The 15,150-nt window shown below is 47.8% G+C and overlaps 1 protein-coding gene across 5 annotated transcripts in view; it reads right to left on the bottom strand.

The window, feature by feature from the left end:
• Positions 1-15,150, bottom strand: part of LOC309978871 (steryl-sulfatase-like) — a 180,278-nt gene that overhangs the window by 74,298 nt on the left and 90,830 nt on the right. For 4 of the 5 annotated variants that reach the window (XM_082865523.1, XM_082865519.1, XM_082865521.1 and 1 more), the window contains 4 exons: positions 12,170-12,310; positions 8,846-8,967; positions 8,630-8,752; positions 6,760-7,183 (listed from right to left, as the gene is read on the bottom strand). In XM_082865523.1, the coding sequence (XP_082721649.1) occupies positions 6,760-7,183; positions 8,630-8,752; positions 8,846-8,967; positions 12,170-12,306 (806 nt within the window). In that variant the 5' untranslated portion in view covers positions 12,307-12,310. Of the gene's footprint in view, positions 1-6,759; positions 7,184-8,629; positions 8,753-8,845; positions 8,968-11,949; positions 12,104-12,169; positions 12,311-15,150 lie in introns of those variants that run through there. The other variant, XM_082865522.1, reaches the window with a different exon arrangement.

Genomic DNA, 15,150 nt, shown 5'->3' with positions numbered 1-15,150 from the left:
GATATAAAGATAGGTCATCTATTCTACAGGTTCCCTCCCAGCCTGGAGCCACGAAAGAAGCACATGCAGGATGTGAGCAGACCACCCTCACGCTTTGCCAGAGGGAACCAGGGACGTGAGTATAATGGGGATCCCTTCTAAGACGTGGAGCACACAGCAATTCACTCAACATCAGGACCAAATGCTAAAAAAACAGGCCAATATTTTTAAAACTCGAGAAATGTCCAACTTTAAAAAATCCCCCGAAATAGTCCCCCGCACATACGCAAATCGGTATTTCTGATTTCTCTGGAATGTTGGGATGCTGGGAGTACCACCCGCGCTCCTTCGGGACAGCAGTTCGCGGGAGCTCTCAGGAGTCAGCCATCCGAATGGGCTGCACCAAATCCAGCTCCCTCGGGCCCCAAGCCTCATCCCGCCCAGCACGCATTTCCTTGCCAGCCGGGGCCTCGGCGTATTTGCGCCTTAACGCCTGACGTACCAAAGCTCACACCTCCTGATTCCCGTTTGGGTCATAATCCTGGGGCACCAAAGAGATCTGGGGGTTTGATGAAAAAGGGAGGGTCCGAGCGCGCTTTATCCAGACCCCGTTCAGGTAGGAATGCCGTGGGCCTGGACCCAGGATGGCTACAAACAAGCATCCTCCAGGACCGCATTCTGCCTGCAGCTTTGCTCAGCCTGGAAGGAGGGGCGCGTCCAAAGAACCACTCCCCGTTCCTAAATTCATGTCCTGCTGCCCGAGGAAAGGCAGAAGACGAACCAAGGGACTTCCCTGGTCGTCCAGGGGTTAAAACTCCGTGTTCCCAATGCAGGGGGCCCAGGTTTGATCCCTGGTCACGGCACCAGATCCCACATACATGCCGCAACTAAGAGCCCACATGCTGCAACTAAGACCTGGCGCAGCCTAATAAATAAATAAATATTAAAAAGAAAAAAAAAAAAAACGGAAACCAATCAAGTAGCATCTACCCTTACTGAACAAGACAATTCTTTGATTATTTAACCTTTTCACTTTTGAACGTGTCTGTACGTGCGCGTCTCCCTGTGTGTTGCCCTTTCATCTGATTTACTTTTCTCACCAAGAACTAAAGTCAATGGCGCCCCTATTCTTTTCTGGCTTAAACTAATGAAATGATCCCTTTGCTCCAAAGAAGCTTTGTGTCCAATCACAGCTATTCATCACGGCCACTGAGACCACAGCCCCGCTGGCAAGGTGCGAGGCTAGGCTGGAGGTGCCCTGCAAACGCATCTCGGGACCCTGAGTGTGCAGAACGCTGACAGCACTAGGACAGGATAAAAGGTCAGATATCCGATGATACATTTATCAGCTGTCACAGGTCTGAGGGCGTTACCATGACACAAGCGATGCGTGTACAAAGGCGTATTTATTTACTAGAAAACTGCGGACTACAGAAAAGGTCTGGGGTGGGGGGGCTCTTCCCCATGACTCCCCACCAAGGGCAGGACATTTCCCTGTGGATGTTACTGCCCGCAGTCACTCATACTCCCCATAATTCTGATGTCACGTGGCTTCCCTGTGGGGAGAGGCCAGGGATCAGGGTTTGGTAAAGTTAGAAAAAGGGGATCTTACAACTCTGGGGAATCTGATGAAAGCAGAACTCTATGTCATCTCCAGCTTTTGGATTTGTTTTCTGGTAGACCCTAAAGGACACTGCCACGAAGCACAAGAAATATCTGAAAATGAGCTTACCTGAAAATGCTTAGCATTGATTTCACTTTTGATTATAGGCTTTAAAGCTACAAACACACACACACACACGTGTGTGTGTGTGTGTGTCTGTGTGTCTGTGTGTAATGTCAATGCAACTCCCATAAACCAGGACCTGGAGAATTGAACACTCCTGGTAGATTTCATGTGCATTTATGAATCCAGTAACTGGATACCCTAAACTATACAAATTATGTGGGTTTGTATAAAGTCACCACTTTGGAATATTTCTTCAGAGTGAGGGTGTCTTTACTGGCAGAGAAACACACAGTGGTTCCTTTCAACTGAAATGCTTTTTCTAGCAACGAAACGCCGGTTTCAGTGACTTTAGGGAGGGAAGGGGCCAACAAATCTGGCTCTTGCCGTGGCAGAAATGACCCGGGTTTGCCTCTCTCTATGAGGGACGATTGGAAACGTGAATCTCTTTCCACCCGCTGACATCGCACCTTTTTCAATGCAGTTCAACCTGAACTAAAAAACTACCTTGGGAACAAAATTAACTTGCTAAATTCACCCGTCACCACGTAGCCTTTATCTTTTCGGAATACTCAGCCACTTCTCCCTCGCCACGGTTAAGGATTGTACTACGAACATGAGTTTATCTGAGAATTCCCAGGTGTGTTCTCCTTTGGGGGCATGGGACCCGGACGCTTCCATCTGGAGAAGGGGTATTGAATTTCCTAGTCTCCTTCCAAATAATCCACACTCGAACCTTACTGGTAAGTCTGCAGAGTATATGTGGCAGCAAGGAAGGCAGCAAGCTTGTTATGGTCCGCTCAGGAGAGCCCTCACGGAGAGTTAGATATGGGTTCTAACCCGCTATCTACTATTCCCTGTGGGGCTTTTGCTCTCACTCCAAAGTTCTGAGCCTCAAATTCCTCCACAAGAAGACATCTCTTCACCCATCTTCCAGGGTCCTTTTGTAGCACGTAAGAGGTGACGGGTATGAAACGTGACCAAGAATACGTGTATAGCCACAGTGCCTGGCGTATATCTAACCAGTATCTGCTAAAACTTGAACACATCCCTAGCTGGGCACCCAAGCTGGATCTGTTTTACAAAGCATGGATGAGAGTCATGACCAGGGAGAAAGCTGGAATGACTGAAGGGCCCTTCATTCAGGGCATATAAGGAGGATTAAGTATCTCTAAGAAATCTACAGGTCATTCCTTTCCTGTCAGAGCAACAAGGATTTCTTGCTAATTAAAGTGTGTTTAGGATGACCTGTCTCGAATTACTGTACAGCTTAGAACATGTGTTGAGCTAATTATCTAGGTCTCTAATAGTAGAAGCATCTTCCCGAGATAAGTTCTATCCCTAAAAGAGTAAATTAGGGTGAGGGATCGTGGAGTGCACAGTCATATATTCCACACCGTCACTCTCCTCAACTTGGAAACACCTGCTTGTAATCCCGGGGCACGTACCTAAATTTGGTTCAGCAGACTTCATCTGAGACAGTCACAAACCAATAAAGCATCATCCCCTTATGCCCTTGTCATCTGTATCTTCACATCGCAAGTTAGTATCTCGAGAACAAACGTCTGAGTATAAATCATTTCATCCACAAGGCTCAGAGAGAGAATATAAATGTTAGAAATGAGAGCTTAAGTCATTTTCCTTATCACCTTTGACAAATGAACCCAGGGAGAGCTGTGTACCCCAAAACTGGTTTTTAGATCAATACACTGAAATAAAGCACTGGTTTCAATCGGAAAATTTTGATTCAAGAGCATTTGAATAAACTTCACAAACACCGTTATTGCTTGCATGAGGTTTTCCTTCTTCTGCTTCTGAGTAGCCCTGAATCCATGTCTCACAGAGCTCGTCAGGCCTGCCTAAATTTCTCAGGATATTCTGGTCAAAGAGATACACATTTAAATGTCTTCAGATCCCTGAAAAAATTTTTTATAAATATGATAGTGTCACAGTCTGTTATGATTCTTTGGTACCATATTAAGGCAATTCTCTCTAGATTCCTGAAAATAACAATTCAGCAAATCAGATATCTCCTGCAGGAAGACGATGTTACCCAAGGATGATTTTACCTCGATGTTTAAAATCTTTGAATCTTCAGATAATGTATATGAGAAGGTTTTGGTGTGAATGACATCATGGTACACACATGGTAGTACTGTCCCTAATACTGACCAATTTATGCATTGCTCCAATGTGGGCAATAGTCGTTTACATTAGAATCACCTATTTAAAGACTAAACCCTTTTCAAATAATTCAATAAGCATAACCTCCCACTATGGTGTTGCTAGAGCATCCTAAATATCTAGTTCTGGAAGAAAACTGCAGAAACCCCATTACAATCCAGATAAACTGGTTGGACCGCTAAGTATTGGAGAAATGCAAATCAAAACTACAAATGAGGTATCACCTCACACCGGTCAGAATGGCCATCATCAAAAAATCTAGAAACAATAAATGCTGGAGAGGGTGTGGAGAAAAGGGGACCCTCCTGCACTGTTGGTGGGAATATAAGTAGATGCAGCCACTGTGGAAAACAGTATGGAGGTTCCTTAAAAAGCTAAAAATAGAACTACCATATGACCCAGCAATCACACTCCTGGGCATATATCCAGAAAAAATGAAACCTCTAATTTGAAAAGAAACATGCACCCCAATGTTCACTGCAGCACTATTTACAACAGCCAAGACATGGAAGCAACCTAAGTGTCCATCAATAGATGAATGGATAAAGAAGATGTGGTATAAATATACAACGGAATATTACTCAGCCATAAAAAAGAATGAAATAATGCTATTTGCAGCACCATGGATGGACCTAGAGATTATCATACTAAGTGAAGTGAGCCAGACAGAGTAAGACAAATACCGTATGACATCACTTCTACGTGGAACCTAAAAAAGTGATACAAATGCACTTATTTGCAAAACAGAAACAGACTCACAGACATAAAAGACTTACGGTTACCAAAGGGGAAAGGGCAGGAGGAGGGATAAATTAGGAGTTTGCAGTGAACAGATACACACTACTATACATAAAACAAATAAACAACAAGGACCTACTGTAGAGCACAGGGAACTCTACTCAATATTTTGTGATAACTTATAATGGAAAAGAATCTGAAAAAGAATTTATATATATACATAGTATATCTATAGTATATGTAACAGAATCACTTTGCTGTACACCTGAAAGTAACACAACATTGTAAATAAACTACACTTCAATAAAAAATAAATGAAATTAAAGTTAAACAAAGATGAACTGGTTGAGGTTCAATACCCGTAGGCTAATCAAATTTGTTTCGATCCCGTCCCAAAGTCGTACGCCAAGGAACCCAATAAAATTCCTCCTAATCGTATGAATATTCATATAGCCTATAGATTCAATCATCTGTGTCCAAACACCACATGCTGTCAAGATGTGCCTCACCCTGGACGTTGAGGATCACTCCTGAAGCCTGTGATTTTATCAGGAGCACTGTATTATTCACCCCCTCCCCACAGGTTTCTGAGGGACTGCTAGTCAATGCACAGGGACAGGAGAGGGTTCCGCTGCTTCCGCAAGTTTGCCAAACAGCAGACGGTTGTATTGTGGCTTAAACGGGTAGGGCTGCCATCCACAGGGCGCCACCGTACCTGGGAAGGGCCGTGCTCTTACTCGTAAAACACTGTAAGGCTCACCCATGAGGTAAAAGCTTTGTCTGCCATGCAGACTGGGACCCACTGTTGAGTCATGACATTCATTTCGTGTCACAACCAGATAATTTAAAAAAAATAAATAAAACAGAAGGGAATCAGGTAGGAAGTATCAGAAGGGATCACTCTATGAAGAAATAAATCCTTTCTGGAAACTTTTGCTTCAGTTAAACATCTGTGGATGACATCTCATTGGATGATGGTGTAAAATGTATGTCTTACGAAGTTCAGAAGCTTCTGCATTAGATCATGTGAGCACCGCCTTCTAGAAAAATCTAGGCAGCTTAGCGATGGTGCCGTTCTCTAACAGCAAAAACCCACAGATGCTCTAGTATTTCTCAGAGTGTTCTACGGGAGTTTAGAACTCTAGGGGAGCTTGTTAACAGGGAAAGGCAAAGCCTTACCTTAGAACTACTCTCTGTAGGAATTTCTCATCGTAAGACTGGCAATGTTCAGATTCAGCCAGGACCCCAGCACCTCCCTACACAAAGTCCGTGAGCACTGATAGCTCCACAGTGTCTCCAGGTTCAAAATCATGGACACAGATGTTCACCAGCGTGCTGGCCAGCTGAACATCTTCCCCTTCCTCTTAAGAATCGAATTATCATTATGTCCTTCATCACGCCATGTTGCCAGCTTCCTCCACTCTCTGGTGCCTGAACAGACCTGCTCTCGTGGGCAGGGCAAGTAACCACCAAGGCCAAACATCTGATTTTCACACCGCGTTCCCACCTTTCTCTGTAGGACTATCCTCTAAACTTTTAAAGGCAACAAAACAATTTTGTTCGTTTTTAACAGCAAGTGTTCCTGAGACAGACTGCTGTGAAGCCCTCCGTGGATGGCTACCCCCTTCGCTGACCGCAAACACCAAAACTACGAACTCAAGAGGCCCCAATAGACTCCCAAGAGATCATCTGCTTCACCCAGCTGACTCTCAGAGTTGCTCTGCCCGGAAACGTGCCCAGAATATTGCGGATCTCCTCACGTTGTTTATGTCGTATAACATCTACAGTAAACAATACACATGACCTTTCCTCTCTTAATCACACACCTGAGAGTAAAGACCATGGTGATGCCTTAAGGTCCCTGTTGTCACCCAGACATTTTTGGGGCATGGCCTCATAAGCAGAGGACGTGCGGGAAACTGGCAAAACATCTCTGGGGGGAGCCCAAGTCATGGCAATTCCCGACCCACTCCCCCCACCGCCCAATACACGCCCAGCTGGAGAAATCTCCCAACCACAGAAGGGGAAACATGGCTCAAAAGGCCACCCCGGTTCCTCCACCTCCATGGAAACACCTGAAATAGCATATGACATGTGTCCCAGGCAGCATCAGGCTGGGAGGCGATACCTACCGTTGTATGAACTGGGCCGCGTCCGCTGTGAGCCTCTGCGTGAGGTTGTCATAGGACATGGGCTGCTGGGTGATGTCACGGTTCCTCATGAGGAAGCAGTTCAGGGGCCGGAAGTAATGCAGGAAGCACAGCAGGCCGCCGAGGACCAGGGCGGCCAGGAAGAAGAGGCAGAAGAAGATGCAGGGGGGCACCTGGACGAGCCCCAGGCACCTGAGCACGGCCAGGGTCAGCAGTGTGATGGCGATGACCTGCAGGGGGAGGAAGACCAGCAGCCTTAAGGCCCTGGTGAACACGCTGCCTTCTCCCGGCTTGCAGTCCCGCAGGTTGGTCACGGGCAGCCCGTGGAAATAGTCGAAGCCATGGCTCAAGGGGTGGTGGCAGAGGTCCGTTCTGTTGTGACAGCTGGTGCCAAGGTGCCACTTCCCTGAGCAGACAAACAAACAGGTGGCATGTTTAGTCCCCATGAGCACCCCGACACGAAGGTCAGCTTCTGAGTTGCGCACGCTGGAAAGCGGCCTCTTTCTGCATATCCATCAGCCAAAACCATTCTACCGTTTCCACCTCCGTTTCCAAAAATGGTAGGGTAGGAACCACTCTCTCCACGAGAAAACAAGAGGGGATTCAGTGACTGGAAAAAATACAAATAAAATGAAAGACACACACCTCACATACTTCATAGGCAGGAGACAAAACTACATAGATGAACACCAACGTTTTTGGGGGACATGTGTTTTTTTTTAAAGACATTTCCTTAAAAGGAAAGTCTTAAAACCAACTTGATTCTGTCCCTGAAAAGTTAGAAGTGGAAATGAATCCACATGTAAAAACTACCCCTGAGGCATGAGGAAATCATACTCATAACTCAGTAATTATTGTAAACACCTATAAACACTTCTTATAAAATGTGAACTGTCCGGGACTTTCCTGGAGGTCCAGTGGTTAAGGCTCCGCGCTCCCACTTGCAGGTGACACGGGTTTGAGCCCTGGTCGGGGAACTAAGATCCCACATGCCACGCAGTGTGGCCAAATAATAAAACAGAATAAAAATGAGGGCTTCCCTGGTGGCGCAGTGGTTGAGAGTCCGCCTGCCGATGCAGGGGACACGGGTTCATGCCCCGGTCCGGGCAGATCCTACATGCCGCGGAGCGGCTGGGCCCGTGAGCCATGGCCGCTGAGCCTGCGCGTCCGGTGCCTGTGCTCCGCAACGGGAGAGGCCACAACAGTGAGAGGCCCGCGTACCGCAAAAACAATTAATTAATTAATTAAAAAAATTGAAATGTGACTATATCACTAAATTAGGGAGTGCCTCACACAAGAGAAAAAGTGATGGTGGTTTGACAAAATGTGGGAGGAAAGAGACCGGTCATTTTGCTCCCATGAGATGTTCTAGGGTTCCTCTGATGACCTGCATAGACCCAAGTTTATCAAGTGAAGGGGGAGAAGGATTCGTTCCTACCCAGGGGATAAAATCAGTGGGAATGTCAACGGAGAAAAATTCAGACGCAATTTTAGTACTGAAACGTAAAATGTAAACCTTTATCAATAGTATGGTGTGTGTGTGTGTGTGTGTGTGTGTGTGTGTAGTTTTGCATGCTGTGTGTGTGCATGATTAGTTATCCATTTCACCATCCATCATCCATCCACACACATACACACACATAACATAAATAAGGACACACATCTACACATTCCAATAGCACATATAGACGCATGGTGTTCGAATTTAGCATTGAAATAATTTCTCCCCTATTTAGAGTTGTGCAAACGCTATCAGTCAGCTCATCTTCAAGAAGGCTGCTCTCATGCCCTCCCCAATTTCCCACTCACCCAGGTCCTCGCACCGCCCACCCCTCCGCCCAGCTGCCCATACCTATCAGAGCTGTGGAATAGCCTTGATTCTTCAGGAGCTTGGCGAACGTAATCTCACTGTGGGGAAGTCCTCCCGAAGAGGCGGAGAAGACGAAAACTCCCACTTGGGACCGAGATGCCATTCCTAAGCCAGGAGAAACCCACCATTAGGACAGGGGAAGCCCTAGGACTGGGAGGTGGATCAGGGCCGCAGCGACGGAACCAGGAGGTTGGGTACCTGAGCGGATGGGATACCGGCCCGTCATGAAGGCCGCCCTGCTGGGTGTGCACAGGGGTGATGCTGCCAGGTGCTGCGTGAGCTTCACTCCCCCTCTGGCCAAGCGGTCGATATTGGGAGTCCTGGAACAAAGACTCAGGTCATTCCTCGTGACCCTGAAAAGAAAGCTTTCTCTCTGGCTTTGTACAGTGAGTCGCTTGTCACTTATCCAGGGAAACTGCGATGGGACAGGGGGAAGGAAGGGGACACAGCACTGAGACTCAGAGTGACAACAGAACCACACTGAGGATGAAATCATCCAGGTCTGCCCTCTCCAGGGGCCCACCCATGCCCCCCTGGGGGCTCTGAGCTGCTGATTTAGGAGAGAAGCCAAGTCCTTACAAGGGGCTGCTCTGAGAAGCGGGAGGGTCAAGGGTCAAGGTCTCTGTCCTCCGTCACCTGTGCCCCCCACCAGTCACCTCCGTGCCCCAAACGAGAAAGCTCTGGGAGCAGCCTGACTCTTCTCTTGCCAACTACAGCCAAAGAGAAGCACCTAACCAGTTCTCACCAGGCCCTGCCGAATTTCCACATGGCCCCAGGGAGAACGGGGTGACGGCACCGTCCGGGGAAAGGGACGATGGGCTCCAGGTGCATTTACCAGGGATCGGTAACAAAGGGGTCACAGACTCCAGGGGAAAGGGACACAGCAACATGGAAACACGACATGCCGTGAGACACGCACACCCTCTGAGTGTCTTTTTGTTTTTCCGTTAAAGAAACACTCATTTATGGGCTGACTTCTAGGATGACGCCTTATGCAGGACAAGCCATCCTGCCACCTCTTATCCAGGACTGGTGTGGTCCATCACCTTAGGAAATCATGCCAGACTTCCTAGGCATTCAGAGGGGAAGTTCCTTCAGGGCTGGGTTCACGCTGAGTGACGATCCCTTATCCTCCAGTGGGAACCCCAGCGCCTGCCTCTCTGCCAGGCTGCTCACCTTCTATACTTCAGTTCTGAGCATAGATGGGACTCCCCCCACCCTGCCATGGCCTCCTTGTCCTGCGGGAGAGGCCTGTTCCATCTGTAGGATGTCAGTCCCTATCCCCCATCACGGCAGCTTCCTCCCTGTAAAGGGACGGAGTGGCTAACGGCCCTCCCCTCCAAGACTTCTGCCTGTGGCGTGGGGCACGTATCTTGTTCCGTTGTGACGCCACTGCTTCCCTGGTTCAGCGCCCACAGGCTAGTCCTGTAACAATGCAGAGCTCGAAGGGGAAGATCACGGCATTGCACTGTAATGTCAAGCTGCTCGCTCATCTATTAGTTTAACTTATGCCTTTAATTCTCAACATTTCCACTTTGCTTTGGCCTTAAATTACAAGATTCTGAGAACACTGAGGCTGTCTGTATATTTGACTTAATCCCCCTAGTGCCTAGATTGCCACTGAAAAATCTGACTATCTTGAGATGTGATATTGTAAAACGTAAAATGGAAAATGTCCTTCAGAAAGAACTGGGGAGGAAGTGATACATTGGAATTTGGGATTAGCAGATACAGACTAGTACATATAAAATAGATAAACAACAAGGATTTAGTGTAGGACACAGGGAACTGTATTCTTTATCTTGTAATAAACTATAATGGAAAATGGAAAAGAATCGGAAAAAAAGAATATCTACATATATAAATGTATGTATAAATATACACATAGTATACATATATAAATATATACATATATATTGATAGAAAACTGAATCACTGTGCTGTACACCTGAAACTAACACAACGTTGTAATCAACTGTACTTCAATTAAAAAAAAAAATAAAAGAACTGGATGCTAATATGGAGGACAAGAGAGATTTAGGGTATTATTGATATGAATTCTTACTTAGGATTTTATAGCCCTTTTTTTCTTTTGGATAATTGGCAGACACTGAACCTTAAAGGCTTGACTGTGATCTTTTAATTAAGACACCTTAGTAGGAATAGTTATCTATTATCTCACTAAAGTTTAGGAATATCATATCTAATATTATATCTAATGCTAATATCATATGGTATTTTAAAATGATACTTAAAATGAAAAAAAATAAATTGTGACCTCGATAAGAAAAATTACTAACAAGGTTCGTGTCTGAAATGCCTAACAGTGAGATCTAAACTTTTCACAAAATGAAGCATAAGGTGAGGAAGGAAACATACGTGGTTAATTAAAATTTTAAGAGAACACTGAGTGCAGATCTTATCCTTGCACGTGCTTTAAACAAAATCTAACAAACATCATAGGTCAGCATACATTTTAAAAATAACACGTGACATCTGACACACAGAATCAGGTTGGAAGTGACGTCACTTTCGGCTGCCTCTTGCAGGCCGGGTCCTCCTCAAAAGTGTAATTTACTTCATTTTTGTTTGCTGTGCCACATAACGATGAAACAGACGTCCTGAGACGCACGGTCATGTTGTACAGAAGAGGAGGACCTACAGCGAGTGGAGTGAACGCAAATCAGACCCCGTGGCACTCAGCGGCATGTCCCTGTGAGCTTCAGCTAATTATCTGTAGCTCTTCCGAGAAACTTCTGGTGAATCCCACCCTCTCCTTTCACTTTGTTTGCGCTCATCACGTGTGAGGTGAAGCTCTCCACAGAACCACAGTTATGTCAACATTTCCCCATGATCACATAGAGAAAGTGCACCCCTAAGACCAATATTCCACTGCACCCTGACCGACTAATTCTAAACCCAAGAGCCCTACACCGGGGGGCTGGGGAACAAAACACCCTCCTCTGTCCGAGTCTGGTTCCCACTGTGTTTTCCCTACCATTGTAGTCACCCCTAGCCCTTGAAAAGTTCTGACACCATCAAACGTGACACGTGTCCCCAGGACATCTGTCCCCGGCCGGTGTGTCTGCATGAGAATCCAGCACAGCCTGGCCCAGAGGTGGAAGGGTACAGAGGTGACAGCGAGGGGTTGACAAGGGGGGATGGATTGGGTCCCAATGGGAACGGAGCCAGAGGCCGAAAACAGAAGACAAAACAGAAGAGGCGAACCAAAGGGAGGGAAACATGATGATGGGAAAAAAGCCACAGACTAGGGGCGAGGAAGAAAGAATTATGATGAATACCTTCCCAGTGAGCCGTCTGAGTTCATCCAACAGTGATTCGAATAGATAAGTCATCATACCTGCCTACTAACGCCTGTGTGTGTCTACGTAAAGTCGTACAGGAAAGTGCGCCGTTGGGGGGCTCTGAACGTTTCTCCGTGGCCTGCGCTCTGTGAACATGCGCTGCCCATCCCAGGACGGCAGCCTGTGAAGGGAGCCCTGTGTTTACACGTCACCCAACCTGAGGGTCTTGTTTCCATAGCAGCCAGGATCCCCAATGCCAAGGTCGTCGGCCATCAGCAGGACGAAGTTGGGCGTTGACACCGCATGGCTCCGGGCCTCATAGATGAACAGCAGCAGAAGCAAAAGCGTCCTCATCTTCCTGCAAAGGGCAAGGGGAAGAGAGACATGAAGGATGCTGGCCTGAGGCGGCCCACTCTCCTTCTCTGCGACCCTCCCCCTCCTCCCAGTAGAGGACGTTCTGTCGACCCGGCCACCCCCGACGACATGGGCTGCAAAGCATCTAAGACATCACGCGGCGAAGAACTGTATCCTCTCTGTCCTGTGTGTCTGTTTCCAAAACAAACACTTCTTTCTCCCTCGATAGCAGTGACCTCTCCTTTCTACCCCAAACCAAAACATAGGCTCTGTCTAGAAAAATGAAGACACAATCATCTCTTTATGGAAGGCGGGATCTGTGTCATCAGCTGAAAGTTCTCTGCACTGAAAAAAAAAAACCGGGCATTTCAGGACAATCCAATTGTCAATGTCAAATCCTTTCTAAAACTAGCCACGAGTTTCGGCGTAGCGGCTTTTCAAAGGGAAACATGTAGAGTTGGGCGTGATGCAAACCTTTCCAAGCTCAAGGAAGACATGGTTCACAGCCTGGGGCGGCTCTGGGTGCTAGTAGGTGGCAGCAAACGCAGTGGAGGGGAGGGAAAATCCATCCACCTTCTATGGCTGTCATCCCAATGCACACTCACCCCCCTACCCCGGCATTTCACCCCTTTCAAGAACAACGGGCCGGAGGACTTTGGGGGTGGATGCACACCTGAAACTCCTGCTCTGACACCCGTAGGAACTACCAAGTGAACACTCAGGAGAGGGACAGAACCTGCCCGCGTCTGAGCAGCCGGGGGCAGAGGCATCCTCAGGCCTATCCCCTTGGGTGGGGTTCAACGTCCTCGGGGCCAGAACAAGGGGCCAGACCGAGGGAGGCACACACCTGAGCTATCGCTCACCTCGAGAGAACTCAGGACTTAGGGAAACGAGAGGAAACCTTAGCAGAACCTGCGGCATCAGGAACTCATCGGGGGCGGGAAGGGGCCTGGGACGTGCAAACCCCACGGGAGCTGTGGGGTTCCACAGGAGGCATGATGGCCACATGCAGCAGAAATCCCATGAGAGTTTCGTCGGAGCAAACAACACGGGTGCTGCTTCCAGAGGACACCCGGACGCCAACCCAGCCACCCTCATGTGGCCCTCTTCTTTTACTGCACCCCCTTGCTCTCCGTAACATGGATCCTCACCTAGAGTGGGATGTGGAAAGACAGCCCAGCCCCCAAAGATGTGCAGGCCCTCATCCCTGGAGCCCACTTGGAGCGGGACGGTTCTCTGTCATGGGAGCTGTGCTGTGCCGGGACCCCTGGACCCACTCACTCGACGCCTGCAGCGCACCCTCCCACCCTGACTTGTGCCACCAAAAAGTCTCCCGACGCTACCTCATGTCCCCTGGGTCATAAAGTCACCCCCAGTGCAGAACCACCGAGTCACCGCCGGCCCATCACCCTCTTCATCATCTGTAAAATCATCGGCGAAACCTTCACTCCTGTATGTACCTGGTGACGACTCACTCCCTTGCTGTCATAGGCGGGCAGCTTGGCTTCTGTGGAGGGATTCGGAAGCTGCAGCGCATCTGAGCAACTGACTTTCTCCTTTGCACCCACTAGTACATCTTCAATGCTAACAGGTCACATTCCTCGGCCATCCCGTGTCCCCGTCGGTCACAGAAGCCCTTGCATTCCTGGGCATGTGGGCAACAAGCTCAAAGAGGCTCTTCGAAGAGGACCTTAGGCTCCGAGCATTCCTTTTCGTCTTGCCTCACCTGTGACTTGTCTGTCTCTGGTCCACATGGAACATCTCTCCCCACCACACCTTTTCATCAGATGTTCTGCTCTCCGAACAGTCATCTTGCCAGTTGCCTTTCTGAGTCCAGATCAAAGGACCCTCACCCCGAGTGCGTGGGTAACTTGGAGCCATACCTTTCTCGCTTGACCTACTTTCAGTCTCCCCTCTCACCTCTCTGTCTCTCAAGGATCTTTCCACAAAGGCAAACTCGGCGCCCTTTGTCTAAAGATAACGAACCAGGGAAATGTGACCATTCAATGCGCTCTTCTAGAGCTCACTCTCTCATTCCCGTCTCCCGCGTGCTCTCTTTGGTGGCCTGTCTTTGTCGGGGAGTAGAGGCATGAGGGCAGAATGAAGAGTCAAGGGTCTCGTAGCGGCTCAGGCCAGCCGCTACGAGGCCTGGGCCACCTCCTCGCGTGGGTGACTCATCCACATTTCACCAAGATGCCATCTCTGCGGTTGGGCAGTCAACTAGACGCCTGTTTCTTTTTTTTTTTTTTTCAGTGCAGAGAACTTTCAGCTGATGACACAGAGCCCATCTCCCATAAAAAGATGGAAAGAAAGGGTCTTCATGAAACCAAGATCCCCGCACCCCCATGTTCGTCACGGCATTATTCACAATAGTCAACACACAGAGACAACCTTAGTGTCCACGCACGGATGAAGGGATAAAGACAATGTGATACAACGGAAAGTTACTCAGCCTTGAAAAGAAAGAAATCCTGCCACTTGTGACAATATGGATGAACCTGGAGGATGTTATCCTAAAGGAAATAAGCCAATAACAGAAGCACACATACCGCATGATCTCACTCATCTGTAGAATCTAAAAAGAGAAAGTTCAACTCATAGAAACAGAGAGTATAACTGCGGTTGCCCCGGGCGGACGGGGGGCGGTGGCACAGAAGAAATGGGGAGATATTGCTCAAAGGGTATAAGCTTCCAGTTATAAGATGAATAAGTTCTGGGAAGTAATGTGCAGCAAGGTAACTATAATTAATAACACTGTATTGTATACTTGAAATCTGCTTAAACAGTAGATCTTAAGCACTCTATCCATAAAAAGAAGTCTTAACTGTATGAGGTGACCAATGC

Source organism: Leucopleurus acutus, assembly GCF_964270905.1.
Source record: "Leucopleurus acutus genome assembly, chromosome: Y".
Taxonomy (NCBI): domain Eukaryota; kingdom Metazoa; phylum Chordata; class Mammalia; order Artiodactyla; family Delphinidae; genus Leucopleurus; species Leucopleurus acutus.
This window is presented reverse-complemented; position numbering and strand designations above follow the sequence as displayed.